Genomic DNA, 21,167 nt, shown 5'->3' on the forward strand with positions numbered 1-21,167 from the left:
AATACGTCCTAGACTTTATTGCGTGTTATCCTATATGGTTTTACTCATGTGCATATGACATGGGTGTCTTTTTAAAGTTTTATATTTGCTTGTTTTTCAAATTATCGAAGTAGGCAAACAAGCCTAAAGCTAAACATCCTTGCCCACGACCAATGAGCATCGCCTTTTTCTACTTCCGCTGGCGTGAGACGACTTTCAAATCTTTGGCGGTTGACTGGCGTTTGATAACTTTTCAACATATGTCAACTGCTTACACGAATTAACATGGATTCAACTATGGCGAACCTTCTTGTTGGGCTTTCAGTCAACATCCAAAGAAGCGACGGTAAGCTGTGTAGCTAACATTTTTATTATAATGTTACCTTTTTATTTGACTAGGAAAGACATATTGAGACCTAACATTGGCTAGGTCTCTTTTTCAAATGTGCCCGCAATACAACCAAATATACACGTTACGTTAAGGTGGTTAGCTAGCGTTAGTAAGTTAGATTTGCCTCCCACATGATTTTGCTTCTTAGTTAGCAAACATTAACGTAAGTTATGCATTTGGCTGTTATTTGTTATATTAGCTACAGTAGCTAAAAAATTTTTTGTGTTTGTAAGTCAGTTACTGTACAGGTGAATGAGTTGAACACAGCTAACGCGTTAGCCGAATTTACTCAACACAACGTTAACTGCGAATAGCTAACGTCGTTACCTGTGTGGTTGTTGATTTACAGTAACTAGCTATTAGTCTGTCATTATTCCAGGTAACGTTACCTACTGACTTTAAATAGTTAACGTTAGTTATTGTAGTTACAAAGAAACAAGATGGCTAAATACTTTAGTAAATTTAGCTAGGTACAGTAGTTGACTTAGCTAAGGTTAGTTGGATAGGATAATGATGAAGTCATCCGTTGATTGTTTCTTTTAATAGTATAACGTTAGTTAGCTAACGTTACCCTTTTGTAGAAATGGTTGACTACCGTTACAGTGGAGTAACTAACGTTGGTCCAGGCAGGGCATTGCACTTTGACTAAACTCTACGGTGAAGGAAGTTTCAAATGAACTCCACCAACTTCTTCCCCGGTGGAGTTTAGTCAGCTAGGCATTGGTGTGAACTTGCTAACAGGTGGTGTAAAGTGACTGATGGCTGAATGTGTTTTATAGGGCGAGTGCATCCTGCAAACGTCAAAACTGTTGATTCCACAACATCTATTGTAAAGGTTGAATGGTTTGAGAAATCTGTATGCAGGGGAAAGGAGGTAAGTGGTTCAAGAGTGCCTTGTCTATGTTACAGAGAACAATTAACTTAGTGCTTTTAATCTTGACTGATGCATTTTTGGGACCATATCAACAGTGGACTAATGAACAAAATACTAACATGTTTCTTTGAGTGAAATATCCCCTTTTATACTAGTTTGAGTGACATGTAATACGTTTGGATTCATGTAAGCGCTATGCTATTTGCTGCAAGTTTTTATTTTTTATAAAGAAACTGATGTTTGTTGACATACTGCTGCTATTCCTGTCTTTTAGCTCGAAATGAATGAATTATGGTCCCTGAATGAAGAGCTTTTTGAGCACATGAAATCCGCTACTACACCTGCTCCTCCAGAGAAGGTAAGCATACTCTAGGGGTGGGCCTAGGAACTTGAGGTTCAAAGTGTATTACATTTGAAAGTTGATGGTCCTAAAGTCAGGAACAATGTTGCTTACGTGTGTGATTTTATTTTCTCCAGAAATATGAAAGCCGTCTCCGTTCATCCAGGATCCCTGCTCCTTCCAATCGTAAGTGACTTGTCTTGAGAAGTTATTATGCTTAGTTAGAACAAGTTTTTTTTCTGGGGGGGGGGGGGGGTAGAAAATACTGCGAATTCAGCAAAAAATGAGTTTAGTTGATGAAAATCTGTTAATTTATGAAATCTGTTCAAGTATTCCCATGAATAAAAAAAGAGACGTGATTGTGTCTGTATGAAAGGTATGAAATTATTGTTCTTTTCAAATATCTTTTTGGGCTTAGTTGCGGACAATTTGCAGTGAACTAATTACTGTAATTATGTTCCGGCACCCCACCATTCGCCCTGACAAAAATCAGCCTGTGGCTGAATCCAGTTGCCTACCCCTGTTTTAGTGGTGTGTGTGAGATGGTTAATTATGGATATTCAGAGGGTAAATGGGCAAGACAAAAGATTTAAGTGCCTTTGAACTGGGTATGGTAGTAGGTGCCAGGCGCACCAGTTTGTGTCAAGAACTGCAACCCTGCTGGGTTTTTCAAGAATGGTCCACCACCCGAAGGGTATCCAGCCAACTTGACACAACTGTGGGAAGCATTGGAGTCAACATGGGACAGCATCCCTGCGGAACGCTTTCAACACCTTGTAGAGTCCATGCCCCAATGAATTGAGGCTGTTCTGAGGGCAACAGGTGGGGTGCAACTCAATATTAGGAAGGTGTTCCTGATGTTTGGTATACTCCGTGTATTTGTACAGTAAAGTGACCCTAAGCAGTTTTGTTAAGGGTACTAGCACTCTTTCTAGTTCAATGCATTCCACAGAGGGCCGAGTGTCTGCGGGTTTTTACCTTTCAATTAAGACCTCGACAACCAGGTGAGGTTGTTTTAGGATCCTCATTGTTGCGAAAGCAGCAGCTACTCTTACATGTGTCCACATGAAATATGACTTAATACAGAACATTATTAGACAAGAACAGCTCAAGTACAGAACTACATACATTTAAAAATGGCACACATTGTCTACATATCCATACCTACACACTATCTAGGGGAGAGGCATTGTGCCATGAGGTATTTTGTAAAAAGAAAAAGAAAAAAGTATTTTTAAACCAGGTTTGCTGTTCATTTGAGCAATATGAGATGGGAGTTCCATGCAATAATGGCTCTATATAATACTGTACGCTTTCTTGAATTTGTTCTGGATTTGGGGACTGAAAAGACCCCTGGTGGCATGTATGTGTGTCAGAGCTGTGTATAAGTTCACTGTAAACAATTTTGAATTTTCCACATGTTTCTTTTATAAAGAAGTGATGCAGTCACGCTCCTCAACTCTTAACCAAGGGAGACTGGCCTGCATAGTATTTATATTAGCCTTCTGATTACAATGAAGAGCAAGACGTGCCACTCTGTTCTGGGCTAGCTGCAGCTTAACTAGGTATTTTCTTTTCACCACATGACTGGACAATAATCGAGATAAGACAACTAGAGCCTGCAGGACTTGCTTTTTGAAGTGTGGTGTCAAAGTTGAGCATCTCTTTCTTATGAACAGACCTCTCCACATCTTTACAACCATTGAATGTATATATTTTGACTGTGACAGTTTAAAATCTAAGGTAACACAAACTCAATTTGTTCAACAGAGGGGAGATCCTTACTAGAGGAATTAGTGACCTTAATTCATCAATCAAGTACAAGGGTGGATCGAAAATTCGCGGACACTTGGCTCTCCATGGAATGAGTTTGACCATGGCGTATGGCATGCCTGATTCGTCCAGCTAAAATTGAACACATTGAGAAGTAGTAGTGGAAAAGGAACTGGCCAGCTGTTTACTAGGCCTACATTGAAATCATGATATTTATATGGTTTAGTGTCTAGTGCAGTGGTGGAAAAAGTACCCAATCGTCATACTTGAGTAAAAGTAAAGATACCGTAACTTCTTATGGCTGCAGGGGCAGTATTGAGTAGCTTGGATGAAAAGGTGCCCAGTGTAAACTGCCTGCTCCTCAGTCCCAGTTGCTAATATATGCATATTATTATTAGTATTGGATAGAAAACACTCTGAAGTTTCTAAAACTGTTTGAATGATGTCTGTGAGTATAACAAAAACTCATATGGTAGGCAAAAACCTGAGAAAAAAATCCAAACAGGAAGTGGGAAATCTGAGGTTTGTAAGTTTTCAACTCATCGCCTATCGAATACACCATGGGATATGGGTCCGTTTGCACTTCCTACGGCTTCCACTAGATGTCAACAGTCTTTAGAACCTTGTCTGATGCTTCTACTGTGAAGTGGGGCCGAAGGAGACGGGAATGAGTAAGGTCTGCCATGAGCTGACCATGCGCGTTCACATGAGGGAGCTCTGTTCCATCGCTTTTCTGAAGACAATGGAATTCTCCGTTTGGAACATTATTGAAGATTTACGTAAAAAATATCCTAAAGATTGATTCAATACATCGTTTGACATGTTTCTACTGACTGTTACAGAACTTTTTGACATTTTGTCTGCTTTTAGTGAACACGCTTCGTGACTTTGGATTTGTTTACCAAACACGCTAACAAAAATAGCTATTTGAACATAAATGATGGACATTACCGAACAAAACTAACAATTCTTGTGGGAGTCCTGGGAGTGCATTCCGACGAAGATCAGCAAAGGTAAGTGAAGATTTATAATGCTATTTATGACTTTTGTTGACTCCACAATTTGGCGGGTAACTCTATGGCTTCCTTTTGTGGCTGAACGCTGTTCTCAGATTATTGAATATTGTGCTTTTGCCGTAAAGCTTTTTTGGAATCTGACACAGTGGTTGCATTAAGAACAAGTTTATCTTTAATTCTATGTAAAACATGTGTCTTTCATCAAAGTTTATGATGAGTATTTCTGTTATTTGATGTGGCTCTGCAATTTCTCCGGATATTTTGGAGGCATTTCTGAACATGGCGCCAATGTAAACTGAGGTTTTTGGATATAAATATTAACTTTGAAGTCCTATGAAGATCATCAAAGGTTAGTGATTCATTTTTATCTCTTTCTGCTTTTTGTGACTCTTAAAATGGTGTGAAATACTTGTATGCTTGAGGAATTTTAATTATGAGATTTCTGTTTGAATTTGGCGCCCTGCACTTTCACTGGCTGTTGTCATATCGATCCCGTTAACGGGATTGCAGCCATAAGGAGTTTTAAAGTACTTTACACTACTGGCCTAGTACTCTGGACGGTTCTGACTTAGAATATGTGGACAACTACAAATACCTAGGTGTCTGGTTAGACTGTAAACTCTCCTTCCAGACTCACATCAAACATCTCCAATCCAAAGTTAGATCTAGAATTGGCTTCCTATTTCGCAACAAAGCATCCTTCACTCATGCTGCCAAACATACCTTAGTAAAACTGACCATCCTACCGATCCTCGACTTCGGCGACGTCATTTACAAAATAGCCTCCAATACCCTACTCAATAAATTGGATGCAGTCTATCACAGTGCCAACCGTTTTGTCACCAAAGCACCATATACTACCCACCACTGCGACCTGTACACTCTCGTTGGCTGGCCCTCGCTTCATACTCGTCGCCAAACCCACTGGCTCCAGGTCATCTACAAGACCCTGCTAAGTAAAGTACAGGTAAAGAGTTATCTCGGCTCGCTGGTCACCATAGCAGCACCCACTTGTAGCACGCGCTCCAGCAGGTATATCTCTGGTCACCCCCAAAACCAATTCTTCCTTTGGCCGCCTCTCCTTCCAGTTCTCTGCTGCCAATGACTGGAACGAACTACAAAAATCTCTGAAACTGGAAACACTTATCTCCCTCACTAGCTTTAAGCACCAGCTGTCAGAGCAGCTCACAGATTACTGCACCTGTACATAGCCCATCTATAAATTAGCCCAAACAACTACCTCTCCCCCTACTGTATTTATTAATTTATTTTGCTCCTTTCCACCGCATTATTTCTATCTCTACTTTGCACATTCTTCCACTGCAAATCTACGATTCCAGTGTTTTTTACTTGCTATATTGTATTTACTTCGCCACCATGGCCTTTTTTTTGTCTTTACCTCCCTTATCTCACCTCATTTGCTCACATTGTATGTAGACTTATTTTTCTACTGTATTATTGACTGTATGTTTGTTTTACTACATGTGTAACTCAGTGTTGTATGTGTCGAACTGCTTTGCTTTATCTTGGCCAGATCGCAATTGTAAATGAGAACTTGTTCTCAACTTGCCTACCTGGTTAAATAAAGGTGAAATAAAAAAAATCAGAAGGATGATGAACAAGAGTTATTAATCATACCAAGACTACTTAATTCAACTGTAGTGGTTAAGGTGTTAGGCTAACTGTACTCTTCTACTCAGTTCCACTTCCTAGAAAGTCCATACGGCAGACATGCTTGTTCCGGGCCCCTGCTCCAGTCTCTGAACCTGCTAAGACTAAACAAGACTTCCTGTCTTCAGAGTATCCAACCTCTGTCCTCAAAGCTTCTGGTGGGGGTTGCTTCTCATTTTGTGCTTTCTGATTTCTTGCCTATCCCTTATATGCTGCCCCCAGATCTGTTTGTGCTCTTGCCAACTCCATTGCTGTCATTGTCGAGTGACAGGGAGTTGGCATGACACAAACCGACTCGTGCTCAGGCTATGTTTCTTACTTTCATTCAAATAATGAATTCCATTACCCTCAATTTTTTCCCCCTCTGTCTTCTTGATATTCAACATGCTTCATTTTCCAGGTGTGCCCAACCGAGAGCGGAAGAGGAACGATCAGAGACAGACTGTTGTCCTGCCACCAGTCAACGAGACTAAGAGTGTCTTAGTCACCTCAAGTGAGCTTTAGGAACTTTGAGTCACACATCACTGTTTATCGCTCTGGACATGTATTCATAAATAGTTTTAGAGGAGTGCTGATCTACGATTTAGTTTTGCCTTATAGATCACAATTAAATGGACATTAAATGGACTGGGGGACATGATTCTAGACTCTGAGATGCCCCGCTATTTTCGTGAGCATCATTCATCACATTTGATATCTTCTCTCTTTCAGACAAACGGAGATCCGTGGTACCCACAGACATGAGCAAACCAGTGAACAAAAGATTGTCCCATGCAGTCAAGAGTTCTGACATGGTGCCCAAGAAGGGAAAGGTATGAGACATTGTATAATGTTTACATGGTACTATTGTCCTGTGGAAATTAGCTTTCGTGAAGATGCAGACCCAGCAGGTCTATAGCTAACTTACTGTCAATTCCTGCAATTCATTTCTATTAGAGATGCACCGACATTACATTTTTTAACGATATCCGAAATCTTTCTTGCCAAAAAACAGATACCGTTTTTTCTTTCTTTCAAATAACAAGAAATTGGCGGCTTTTTTAAGCATTCTAGTACAGTTAAATAGTTAACACACACGCACATGGACACAGAGGTCTAAAGCACTGCATCTCAGTGCAAGAGGCGTCACTACAGTCCCTGGTTCGAATCCAGGCTGTATCACATCCGGCCGTGATTGGGAGTCCCATAGGGCGGCTCACAATTGGCCCAGCGTCCTCCGTAAATAAGAAATTGTTATTAACTGACTTGCCTAGTTAAATAAAGGTTACACACACACCACACTGACCAAAAAGTTATTTTGTTGGCATTTACATATGTCCCCATTACCAGTAAAGCATCATCAAGACCTATTTCTTTCACATACTTGCTGTGCTGTTACATTCTCAACCAACAATGTTTTGTCCAGAATATGACTGCACATCACATACTAATTTAACACGTTCATACATTTTTTTACGTGGTTATTACACATTGACTACACATTTCATGTCACATCATTCATCGATACGTATGCTATGATGCTGGTAAAGTTGTCTCGCGCACCATCAGTGCTAGTCAAAAAAAGAAAGCTAGCTAGCTCATGGATGCAAACAATGTTCTTCCTCAAACATAGCAAAACGACAATCTGTTTCAGTAGCGATAGTTAGCTAGCTAACTATATAGCTAGGTATCATCTAAAATAACCCTAATTTATAAGATTTCTTATTTGATTAATGGTGGTCAGACCCATCTATGTGAAGCTACCCACAATAAGAATTAGCCACAATGTGGACTTTGCGGTTAGCCTTCAAAATAAAAGTATGTCAGAGACAGTGATGCAAATGAATACAAATAGTATAATTATGCCATAATTGAATAGATTGTGCTAAACGAGGTTGGAATGTTGTATAAAATCAGCAAAAGACAAATTGTTAATTTGACAAATCTGAAATCACGCTGGTTGTATTATACTTTGGATTTGCATTGGGGGCATACTTATTTCACTGTACAGCCTTACTTATGGATTGTGGATCAATGACATTTAAAAAAATATATATGTATTTAACGAGGCCAGTCAGTTAAGCACTAATTCTTATTTACAATGACGGCCTAGGAACAGTGGGTTAACTGCCTTGTTCAGGGGCAGCACGACAGTTCTTTACCTTGTCAGCTCGTGGATTCGATCTAGCAACCATTCGGTTACTGGCACAACGCTTTAACCACTAGACTACCTGCCGCCCACTGGGGTATTATACTTTTGAATTGCATTGGGGGCATTCTTATTTCACTGTACATCCTTACCTATGGATTGTGTAATAATGACCTGGGGTATCAGTCTACTCCGTGACACCCAGAGAACAGTAGCGTCGTAGTTCTTATTGCGGGACTCTGAAACAACTGTGAATGGAGCCACATTTATTGTCAACCTTTGTGTATTGAACACTATTCCAGAGGAAAAACAATACTGCATGGATGTTTTGGAGCCTGATAACTCAGGAGTACGTTGGGAAAAAATATATTGGGTATGGACTAGACTGATACCTCATTTCATTGATCCCCAATCCTTGGGTAAAGCTGTACAGTGCAATATGAATGTCAATACACACAATAGGCTGACTGGGGAGGTGATTTCACACAGTCACAGTCCCGGGATAAGAGCTACAACGCTAATATTTGTGTAAACTCTTCACATTAGTGTTCTGTGGGTGTCACTGAGTAGACTGATACCCCATTTCATTGCTTCACATTCAAACCTTGTTTAACATTATCTAGTCTAAATATGGCATGATTCCACCAATTGTAACCTTCTGCATCACTTTCAAATAGGTACTTTTTTATTTTGAAGACAAACCGCAAACGAAACTATTGTGCCTAATCCTTATTGTGGCTAGCTATACAACACGGTCTGGTTGAGCCTCACTAGCCAGGTGAAGCTAGCTGGCTGCTTATAACATTAGCTTTGGGCAATCGGGTTAAGTAGCTGGCTAGCTATATATTTTCATGAACTGAAGTTCAATTTCAATAGGCAGACAAGTGGCTACCTAGCTAATACTTACTCACAAGGATTCCTAAATCATTGCTAAGAATAATGAAAATGACTGCAGTTTCTACTGGTCATTGTTTTCAGGCTGGTTGTATTGGTGCTAGCTAGGTACCGAGCTAAAGCTAGCTAGCTACCCCAGAAGTTGCAGTCGAGCAAATAATGCTTTATTACCAACACAGTGTTGTAAACACATCATTCGTGGCCGGTATTTGCTTGTTTGAAGGCTTTGTACAGCTTTGACAGTGCTACTGATAGTAGTGGTGGCGCTTGGCTTGCACGTGCCAATTCAGAACACACAACATTCAATAATAGAACTGTGTTATTTGACGTGTATATTTTTTGACACGCAAAGACCCAAACGGCGTTCCATATGGTGTGAAGCTAATAGCAGTGACGCAATTACTGTGTTACTCCAGTAGGAAAACATCTGGAAAAATAGCACACTTGGTAGTCGAATCAATTTTTATTTGTCACATACACATGGTTAGCAGATGTTAATGCGAGTGTAGCGAAATGCTTGTCCTTCTAGTTCCGACAGTGCAGTAATATCTAACAGGTAATCTAACAATCCCCAACAACTGCCTAATACACACAAATCTAAAGGGGTGAATGAAAATATGTATATGGATGGCCGAGCGGCATAGGCAAGGTGCAATAGATGGTATATAATACAGTATAATACAGTATATACATGTGATATGAGTCAATGCAGTTGTATTACCAGGCGGTGATACAGCCTGACAGGATGCTCTCGATTGTGCATCTATAAAAGTTTCAGGGTTCTGGGTGACAAGCCAAATTTCTTCAGCCTTCTGAGGTTGAAGAGGTGCTGTTGCGCCTTCTTCACCACACTGTCTGTGTGGGTGGACCATTTCAATTTGTCTGTGATGTGTATGCTGAGGAACTTAACTTTCCACCTTCTCCTCTGCTTTTCTTTCAATGTGGATGGGGGGTGCTCGCTCTGCGTTTTCCTGAAGTCCGTGATCATCTCCTTTTAATTTTTTGGACGTTGAGCGAGAGGTTGTTTTCCTGACACCACACTCACCACCTCCCTCCTCCTAGTGTGTACCGGTGCTCGACCAGTCGCGAAAGCCAATATCACTCATGACCGAGAACGGTTGATTGTCAAGGGCAATGAATTCCATTATCTTGGTTAATGGATTTCGCCTTTGAGTTGTCTCGCTTAAATGTTCTTACTCTTTCAAATGACTGCTCGACTTGTTGGCTGCTCGATGCACACATCAGACATTGTGGGCTAGGTTAGGAAAGCTGTGTTGCGCAAAATTTTACGTGGTGTCATTACATCATATGCCTACATTAAATAGGTATGCACGTCAGCTTTGACATCAGTTTTCCACATCGGTGTTAAACTAGTGAAAGCATTTACTAAAATATTTTTTAAATACTACAGACACACCAGTTTATCACTTTTCTTAAACATGTAGTTCTGCTTCCTGTAGTTTGGAGACACAAACCGACCGAACAAGCAGTTTTACCAGATGATTGAAGACTTCAGAGAGACCTTGGAAGTATTTCCTTTATCTCCATCGGATACGGTAAGATGAAGAACAGGTGTTGAAATGTGGAAGGTCATTTATAATTATTGCTTATATTAGAGAATGTATCTTAAATTATTATTTTTGGTCAACAGGTTGAAGCTCATAGAATTTGTGTGTGTGTTCGCAAGCGTCCTCTCAACAATAAAGGTATGCTTAATTGTCTGAAATAAGTACGTTTTAACTCACTCCTTGTATCATCACGCTGCATCTTTGGTCCATTCTAATGTTGAGTTTCTATGTGTGATTGTCTTAGAGGTGACCAAGAAAGAAATTGATGTGGTGACTATCCCTGGTAATGGAACGCTGCTTGTTCATGAACCCAAGCAGAAAGTGGACCTGACCAAATACCTTGACAACCAGGTCTTCCATTTTGACTACTCCTTTGACGAGTCATCCACCAATGACTTGGTGTACAGGTATCACGTTCTGTTCAAATACCGTTTGCATGTATGTTCTCGTTATGAAGTTTGTTGGGTGTATCAACATTGCTTGTTTTTGCAAGACAATCACATACTTGTATTTCTTAATGATAGGTTTACCGCCAAGCCTCTTGTCCAGACCATCTTCGACGGAGGAATGGCAACCTGTTTTGCTTACGGCCAAACTGGAAGTGGTAAAACTCACGTAAGTCTTTCCCTTTACCTGTCAGGTTGACACTAGCAATTTTTTCTCATGTAAAATTTGTGCCCATCTTTTACCCTATTCAGACAATGGGAGGAGACTTTTCAGGGAAGAGCCAGAACAGTTCCAAAGGGATCTATGCCTTGGCAGGTAAATGATTGACTACTTTCTATCAGCATCAACATTAAAATATTGGCTTAGTTATCCTTTTTGATTGTTTTCTGGAAATATTTTGATAGATATTTCTGAGGTCACTACTAAAGAATAGATCTTTCCACTTCACATTTTAGATGGTTTTTTTGTGTACGTAAATGTTATACATGACCTTTACTTAGGCCATACTTCCATGATGTCTTTCAGTGTCTTGTAACTCCTTGTTCCTTTTACTTGTTGTTTAGCTCAGGATGTGTTCACCCTTCTGAAGCAGAGGAGATATTCCAGTCAGGACCTGTGCCCCTATGTGACCTTTTTTGAGATCTACAATGGCAAGGTGAGAAGGAAGCGCTCGTAGTACTCCTCAAGCAGCTTGGGGATTTGGTTTTGTTGTTGGTGGAGAATCCATCATAATTGGAACAAATGTTTAGACTCATTTTAGATATGACTAAGGCTGTGTCCCAAATGGCAACCCATATAGTGAACTACTTTTGACCAGAGCACTACTAACACACTTGGCTTCCCATATGCAGGTGTTTGATCTGCTGAACAAGAAGGCCAAGCTGCGAGTGCTAGAGGATGAGAAACAACAGGTCCAGGTGGTCGGCCTGCAGGAGATGTACGTGTCGTGTGCGGAAGACGTCATCAAGATGATTGAGATGGGCAGTGCATGCAGGTACATATGTTTTGACTCCACCCGGAGTATGTTCAGTGAGGTGAAACATTCAAAATGTTAGATATACATGGAATGAATAGAGCTGACAGGATTCCCTATTCTTCTTGACGCACAATCATATCTTGTCAACACTACACATTTCCACCTGAATGTTCTGGAACATTGCGCCCTCCTGAACAGACCCCTGGTTTTCCCTCGCTCTGTCTAGCATGTGTGTTGTCTTCCGTTCCTGTTTTGTATTTTGACAAATAGGAATATCTCATCTAACTTTAGCATACTAAAGCCCTATAGAGTCCTTCAGGATGCAACTTATTTTAATGTGTTAGCAACTAAAGTAAGTGTGTAGTGATTTATTTGTGACGATGATTTGCTGCATCTTTCGCAGGACGTCCGGCCAGACGTCCGCCAACGCCAACTCGTCTCGCTCCCACGCCATCCTGCAGGTGATCCTGCGGAGGAGAAACCAGCTGCACGGGAAGTTCTCCCTGGTGGACCTGGCGGGGAACGAGAGGGGCACAGACGTCAGCAGCAACGACAGACAGACCCTGGTAGAGACGGCCGAGATCAACCGCAGCCTGCTGGCTCTGAAGGTGAATACATCTACTGTCTACTACTACAACTACTAGCCCACTGTTCTTCTATTTTTCACTCATTAGAAATCCTTTTACCTGAGATGTATTCATTTGTGTACACACCGTAGCAAAATGTTTTGCAACAGAAAATGGGAGCAGGTGTTTCTAATTGGACATGTTCAGTTAGTCCCTCTGTTGCAGTCTGTTTTCTTCTGTTTTGTGCCTAGTGAATATGACCATGATCATATAGCAGGTATGAACCACCTGCATACCACCTGTATATACAGCAAAAGCCCTCATAAATGTGTAGGCAATGTCAAGATTATCAATGTAAAAATATCTTGTGACTTCAAAATAAAATTATTATTTGAGAATATACACTGAGCAGCTTATTCTGCAGGGGGTTTCTTTCTAAATGTAACTAAGTTTAGAGCTGTGAGCTGCAGCTCCTCACTCATTCTAAGCCAGGGGTTTCCAAACTTTTTGGGCCCGCGACCCCATTTTATTTATATATCTCAATCAATCAATGAATGTATAATAATAAATAAAGTAATCAACGTTTACTTTTTTAAATTGGTGCTATTATTCTATTACAAATCAGTCTGACAGTACTTTTGACAGTATTTCAATCTGAAGGAGGTATGGTTTGAAGTGACTGAAATGCATCAGAAAGGTATTGGGATCGTCAGGCAATAATGTGTAGAAAATATATATATATATTTTTTTTTACCCTGTCTGATTTAGTGCCTGGTCTTGTCCACTCTGATCTCATGAATCCTTTGGCTTGTGGGCATTGTGGAAGGAAAAAGCAGACTCCTACGTGTTCCTGAGAGTCGTGTCTTTCAGTGGTGGGGGTCATAATACTTTGTAGTTTAAGCTGTTCAAAGGATAGAGCCACATTTTGTAGGAAGAAAATCACTGTTTATTACAACCGCATCTAGTGGCTACCAGAGGTTACTAACGTAACCCTGGTTCTATGGACAAAGCTTTATTTTTTTTTAAATTTCCGTTTCTCTTGTGGGGGGTCGCGACCCCTAGTTTGCAAAATGCTGGTTCAAACCCTACTTTCTCCCTCTCCCTGTAGGAATGTATTCGCTCCTTGGGGATGGACAGCCACCACATACCCTTCAGGATGAGCAAGCTGACACAGGTGCTCCGAGACTCCTTCATCGGAGAGAACTCCAGGACATGCATGGTAAGGCTTAACTCCTCCTCTTTGAGCTTTAGTTTTAGAGGCACAATCTGAAAAATGGCTTATTATTAGCTACTAATGGTTATGGGGAGTAGGTAGCTGACTAGTGGTGTTTATTCACAGCAGTCTGATTTGGGGGTACAAGCTATTGGCCAGTCTTACACTTTTTGCCATGATGCTCCTATACTGTCCACATCTAAGTGATGGGAACAGGCCGTGGCTGGGGTCCCTGATGATCTTTTTGCCCCCCCCCCCCCATGGCGTTGCAGGTGTCCTGGAGGGTAGGCAGTGTGCACCCAAGGGTGCGTTCGGTTGAGCATACTATCCTCTGTAGCACCTTGCAGTCCGCGCCGGTGGAGTTGCCGTACCAGTGTGATGCAGCCCGACAGTATGCTCTCGATGGTGCTCCTGTAGAACACTGCGAGGGCCCATGGAGACAGGCCACATTTTTCCCCCCAGCATCCTGAGATTGACGAGTCTTGCCTTCACCACGGTGTCTGTGTGGTTTGACCATTTCAGCTCCTCGGAGATGTCAAGTTCCTCGGCGTACACATTTTTGATAGTCTCCATGGTGGCTCCATTGATGAGGAAGGGGGAGTGCCTAGCCTTGTTTCTCTTGTCCACAATCGACTCCTGTTTGTTTTTCTGATGTTGAGTAGATATTGTTTACCTGGCACCACGCCGTCAGAGTACTCACATCCTCCCTGTAGGCAGTGTTGTCGCTGTTGGTAATCAGGCCTACTACTGTCGGGTTGTCAGCTAACTTGATGGAGTTGGAACTGTGTGAGGCCACTCAGTCGTGGGTGTACAGGAGGGGACTAAGGTTGCACCTTGTGGGACACCCGTGTTAAGGATCAGTGTCGAAGAGAGAATGTTGACTACCTTCACCACCTGGGAGTGGCACGTCAGGAAGTCCAGGACCCAGTTGCATAGGGAGGAGTTCTGTCTCAGGGCTGTGAGCTTTGTGGGAAACTTAAGAGGGCACTATGGTATTGAATGCCGAGCTGTAGTCGAACAGAATCCTCACATATTCATTCCTTTTGTCCAGGTGGGTTAGGGCAGTGTGCAGTGCAATGGCATTTGCATTGTCAGTGAATCTGTCGGGTGGTTGGCGAATTGGGGAGGGAAGAGGTGACGTGGTCTTAACTAGCCTCTTGAAGCACTTCATGATGGAAGTGAGTGCTACGGGTCGCTAGTCATTCAGTTACTTTCCCTTTCTTGGGCACGGGGATGATAGTGGACATCTTGAAGCAGGTGGGGATAGCGGCCTGAGTTAGAGAGATTGAAAATGTCCAAAAACACAACAGCCAGCTAGTCTGTAAATGCTCTGAGGGTGCGGATAGGGATGCTGCCTGTGCTGGCAGCTTTGCGAGGGTTAACACGTTTGAATGACTTACACATCCTCTGTGAAGCCCGTAAATATGTAGCCCTCGTTGTCCTCAGGCACTCTCCTTGTCGTCTTAGTCATCATTGTGCTCAAAGCGTGGGGAAAAGAGTGTCTAGCTCATCCGGTAGGGTGGCGTTGGTGTCCGTGACGTGGCTGGCATTCTTTTTGTAATCTGTGATCGTTAGGAGCCCCTGCCACGTCCGACCTGCTGAATTTCTCTTCCACTTTGTTCCTGTAACTTAATATCGGCTGTAATGTTTTCTTATGTTCCAGATTGCTATGGTGTCTCCTGGAATGGCCTCATGCGATTACACTCTCAACACACTACGCTATGCAGACAGGTACACTCAAACCCATGAATGGATAGTAAGTATCTTGTTATTGATTTTCAGTGGTAAATGTTTCTTATGTATTTTGGTCCTTGTCATAGAGCAAAGGAACTGAATGGGACATCCAGGGTGAATGATGCTGATCTTCCCAAGAAGATTGATGAGATGGAAGTGGAGAACAGCTCCTCAGAGGAGGTGAGATCAAAATACCTTGGCTGTGATAAAATAGTACTTTTTGGTCCACCAGCCACTGGCAGGTAGTTTAAAACATCGACTCACCACTCAATAAAATGCAACTAAAATGACACCTACAAAACACAAACGGACGAGGATGCTTTGTAATGTTTCTAAAACAAATATATTACTACTAAGAAGTAATGTTGTATATTGTTTTCATTTCATATTTTTTGTGATGTGACTCTTAACCAAAATATCAAAGATGAGACAACTGTTCACCTGCTCCTTTAAGGTTGGGAGGTTACCATGGTTAGACATGTTTGTGCCTGTGAGATTGTCTGATTAGGAGCAGCGTTGTCTTCTCTTCCCTAGCAGTTGAAAAACAACCTCGCTTGTGAACGAAACTATTTTAAATAGCCAGGAAACACAATACAAAGTCTCAGTTCAGTAGACTTTCATTTCAAGTACGTTTTCAGCTTTTATGCCTCTGCGCAGCTCTAAACATGCCCACGGCCCCCAGGCAGTGTTGCAGTGCGAGGTGGGATAGGCTATAGGATTCGTATTTTGGCTTTGTGCGATTTTATTTGATCAGCTATGACACACAACTGCAGATATACTTTGAATACAGCTACTGCAGCATTTATTTGACTATAAATGTGATGTTGTTTTTATTCACAAAAGCGAGTGAAGTGCTCACACAGTGGAGCCCTGACCACCTTACCCACCAATGCCAAATTTTACCTGCATTTTGCAGTGGCGTTTGTTAATTTTAGACCCTGACTAGGAAGTGGGGTGCCATTTCAGATACATCCTATTAAGTTGCTTGTCACAAGAAAATGTACTTTTTAAAGAGATGATACTAGATACTTCCTGGTCTTTAGTCTGACATAGTATCAAGTGGACATTAGTGATGTGTTCAAGAATATTAACTCGCAGTCTTGTTTGCAGGACTCCATTGTGCCCATGACCGACATGTATGAGGCCATCTCCCAGGTGTCTGAGCTGGAGGAGTTAGTGCATGAGGAGTTGACGGTATACCTGTCTTTTTTCTCACCTCGTCTTAAAGGGAAATTACACAATTGTTCTACTTCATATTCATCATCTCTAGCACCACCCCAACATCAATGTATGTGAAAATGGTGCATTTCTATGTTTGTAGTAAAAAAAGATATGTTTTTCCAATGTCATCACTGGTGTGCATTGTGATTTTAACCAATGGAGAGTAAGTATTGCCTACTAAATGGTTGTCATTGGAAACGCTTATCTTTTTTTGACAAAAAAAGCAACGCGCCATTTTCACATTGTGCTGCAGATGAATATGAAGTTGAGAATGTGAAATTTCCGTTTTGTATTTATTAGGGATCCCCATTAGCTACTGCCAAGGCAGCAGCTACTCTTCCTGGGGTCCAAACATATTAAACCACTTACATTACATATAAAACAAAAGCTAAAATAGTACATCATACAACATTAAACCACTACATATCTACAATACAAAATGTTTAATGCAACAATATCACAATGCATGCGTCTGTACCTTTTTGTGTGTGTCTCTTCACAGTCCCCCGTTGTTGTGGGGTATGCATGGGTGTCTGAGTTGTGTGCTAGTAGTTTAAACAGACAGCTCGGTACATTCAGCTTGTCAACACATCTTACAAAAACAAGTAATGATGAAGTCAATCTCTCTTCCACTTTGAGCCATGAGAGATTGACATGCATGCCATTAATGTTAGCTCTGCGTGAACTTAAGGGCCAGCCGTGCTGCCTTGTTCTGAGCCAACTGCAATTTTCCCAAGTCCCTCTTTGTGGCACCTGACCACACGACTGAACAGTAGTCCAGGTGCTACAAAACTAGGGCCTGTAGGACCTGCCTTGTTGATAGCGTTGTTAAGAAGGCACAGCAGCGCTTTATTATGGACAGACTTCTTCCCATCTTAGTTACTGTTGTATCAATATGTTTTGACCAGGACAGTTTACAATCCAGGGTTACTCCAAGCAGTGTAGTCAACTCAACTTGCTCAATTTCCACATGATTCAATACAAGATTTTTAGTTTGGAAATATTTAGGACTAATTTATTCCTTGCTACCCATTCTGAAACTAACTGCAGGTCTTTAAGTGTTGCGGTCATTTCAGTCGCTGTAGTAGCTGACGCGTTTAGTGTTGAGTCATCCGCATACATAGATACACTGGCTTTACTTAAAGCATGTCGTTAGTAAAGATTGGAACATTAAGAGGCCTAAACAGCTACCCTGGAGAATTCCTGATTATGTTTGAGAGGCTTCCATTAAAGAACACCCTCTGTGTTCTGTTAGACAAGTAACTCTTTATCCACATTATAGCAGGGGATGTAAAGCCATAACACATATGTTTTTCCAGCAGCAGACTATGATCGATAATGTCAAAAGCTGCACTGAAGCCAATCAGTCATTTCTGTAAGTGCTGTGCTTGTTGCGTGTCCTTCCCTATAAGCGTGCTGAAAGTCTGGCAATTTGTTTACTGTGAAATAGCATTATATCTGGTCAAACACCATTTTTCCCAGAAGTTTACTAAGTGTTAGTAACAGGCTGATTGGTTGGCTATTTGAGCCAGTAAAGGGGGCTTTACTATTCTTGGGTAGGGGAATGACCATTGCTTCCCTCCAGGCCTGCGGGCAAACACTTTGTAGTAGGCTTAAATTGAAGATGTGGCAATATCATCCTCTATTATCCTCAGTAATTTTTCATCCAGTGGGTTTTGTGACCAATGAGCCATTTGATTCAATGAATGATGGAATGGATTTGCCTTTTTTTCCCAAAATGTCTTTCTAAGGTGCTCCAAAGATTTTTTACTATCATTCTTCTATATAATTTATTTTCGCTTCATAGTATAGTTTTTATTTAGTCACATGATTTCTTAATTTGCAGTACGTTTGCCAATCAGTTGGGCTGCCAGAGTTATTTGCCATACCTTTTGCCTCATCCCTCTCAACCATACAATTTTTAAAATTCCTCATCAATCCAAGGGGATTTAACAGTTTCAGTCATTTTCTTAATGGGTGCGTGCTTATTAGTAACTGGAATAAGCAATTTCATAAATGTCAAGTTCAGCGTCTGGTTGCTTCTCATTACACACCACAGACCAGCAAATATTCTTTACATCTACATATGAATCACGACAAAACTTCTTGTATGACCTCTTATACGCTACATTAGGCCCAACCTTTGGAACTTTGGTTTTCCTAGATATGGCTACTATGTTGTGATCACTACATCATGGATTTGGATACTGCTTTAAAGCTAATTTCTGCAGCATTAGTAAAGATGTGATCAATACATGTTGATGATTTCATTCCTGTGCTGTTTTTAAACCCTGTTAGGTTGACTGACAACCTGAACCAGGTTGCAGGCACTGGTTACAGTTTGAAGTTTTTTTCTTGAGTGGGCAGCTTTAAACATTCTGAACCTGTAACTGCACCAATTTTGGCTTAGATTGAAATATAATCAAAGATTTGACACATCAAATGACTTTGTATTGCATGAGTAAGTTCCATATGTCTTTGTTTTCTTATGTGTTGTCCAGAGGGCCAGTGATTTTCTCAAGCCAATGGAGATGCCATCATATGACATTGAGGCTGGGGTGACAGATATTGTGGACTACGCAAGAAAATTACTGGGTATGTGAATGTGTTGAGTAACCAGTTACTTTTCTAGTTCCATTTGCCTAACCTGATATCTAAAGCCAATGTTGATCCCAAGTGTGCCCTCTAGATGTTATAACTTTGTGGCCTTGGTTTACTCTTGACAGACACAGTCCTGGCATTGCAATATGCCATCGATGGCGAGCGACTGGCAAGGATGACCCCCAATTCAGGTTATTGCTGAGAGGGACAGCCACTCGACTTGTTCACTTGGAAATATGGTGCTATTAAAAGTACCATTGAGTTGTGAATGTTTTATCATGCAGTTACTATTGTGCAAGGGTTCAATTGGACATAAATTCATTTCTGATAACTTTAATTAATAGCAAAAGAAATAAAACATTACCTCTAACATTTAAAGCCTCTCACTACACACCATAGATGTCCATGAAAGAATGTTAACAATTCATGTTTTCAATGTATTTGTATACAAAATGGAATTTTGTCCTGTTTTAAAATGATTTGATTAAAGTTTTTTTTATGAATTCTATTGTTATGTCATCCTTAAGGTAATGTTATTTTGTTGCATTTACCAACCAACCATTTGCCTGATGCTTGTGTTCTAATGTTTATTTTGTTAAAGTATTTTAAATGTGTTTCCCTGTGTTTGTACACATGCTTACCCCTGAGCTGCATTCTAGCCCCATGACATCAAGAGGCAGCTGGAGGATGACCCATGCACCTCTGCCTAGCACTCAGTGCGGGGGCTTTTCGCCCCTTTTCTCCTTCTTGACCCCAAACCTCCACTATACACAAGTCCATCTTGTGTATACACACACCCTGCAAGCAAAAGTTGATACATGACAAATCAAAGCCCTAATAAACAGCTCACACTGAACAATTTTCCCCAAAGGATAAAAATAAACAAATTCTGCCTGCAACTGGGTGGCCCTACTGCATGGTGTGAGGCCTTGTAGTCAGCACAACTGTTTCCTATGAGCACAACCCCAGCCCCCATCTCACTGGGTGGTATTCTCCTCCCTTCTCCCAACCAACCCTCCCCCAACCAGCAGTCTGTCTGCTCATTTTCACAGGCAAGCGCAATGCGAAACACTTTCCAATGGCCTTGTATACCACAAGCGTAAACTTTTCTTTGAACTCGGCATCTCAATAATGGTTAACAAGAGCACGTCGGTTTTTGGTTATTCTTTCCTTATTCGTGATGACATGCTGCTCTGCTTTTTGAGTTAGTTTTTTTGTTGATAGAAAATAATTTGTTACCCGGACCGCACGTAACCACATCAACTATGGCTCATGGCCATATCTATTATCAGCCTCATTCTTGATGTCCATCTAGTGTTATGTTGCAACACTACACTAGTTTCAGAATTAAATTTCCCATTTCTTTGCGCCCTTTTCACCTGCTTGCCTCGGTCATTTGGCAGCTCCCTTTTTACTATAAAATAGAGATCAGAAACAGCACTCCCAACAGTGTGATTGGTACTTTCCTATAGTGATAAGTGTAGTCGGTTTTATAAAGGCACATTTATTCAGTTATATACCTTCCTAATATTGAGTCCCCCCCGTTTCCCTTAGAACCGCTTCAATTTGTCTGGACATGGAATCTACAAGGTGTCAAGCATTCCACATGGATGCTGGCCCATATTGACTCCAATGCTTCCCACAGTTGTCAAGTTGGCTAGATGTCCTTTGGGTGGTGGACCATTCTTGATACACACGGGAAACGGTTGAGCGTGAAAATCCCTGCAGTGTTGCAGTTTTGAACATTCTAAAACTGGTGTGCCTGGCACCTACTA

General features: G+C 41.3%; 1 protein-coding gene across 2 annotated transcripts; it reads left to right on the top strand.

The window, feature by feature from the left end:
- Positions 1–177: 177 nt before the first annotated feature.
- LOC111979515 (kinesin-like protein KIF2C) lies at positions 178–19,895 on the top strand. Of its 2 annotated transcripts, XM_024010109.2 has the most exons (21): positions 178–325; positions 1,150–1,244; positions 1,519–1,602; positions 1,722–1,770; positions 6,074–6,202; positions 6,445–6,537; positions 6,756–6,856; positions 10,527–10,622; positions 10,718–10,772; positions 10,879–11,041; positions 11,159–11,249; positions 11,333–11,396; positions 11,645–11,736; positions 11,933–12,075; positions 12,461–12,665; positions 13,732–13,842; positions 15,500–15,567; positions 15,657–15,750; positions 16,681–16,764; positions 19,293–19,386; positions 19,518–19,895. In XM_024010109.2, exons 1-21 carry the CDS (start codon positions 265–267, stop codon positions 19,592–19,594), a joined length of 2,049 nt encoding a protein of 682 aa, XP_023865877.1. In that variant the 5' UTR covers positions 178–264; the 3' UTR covers positions 19,595–19,895. The 2 variants fall into 2 exon arrangements, with proteins under 2 accessions (XP_023865877.1, XP_023865878.1); XM_024010110.2 differs by lacking the exon at positions 6,074–6,202.
- Positions 19,896–21,167: the final 1,272 nt, after the last annotated feature.

This window comes from Salvelinus sp. IW2-2015, linkage group LG19, assembly GCF_002910315.2.
Source record: "Salvelinus sp. IW2-2015 linkage group LG19, ASM291031v2, whole genome shotgun sequence".
Taxonomy (NCBI): Eukaryota; Metazoa; Chordata; class Actinopteri; order Salmoniformes; family Salmonidae; genus Salvelinus; species Salvelinus sp. IW2-2015.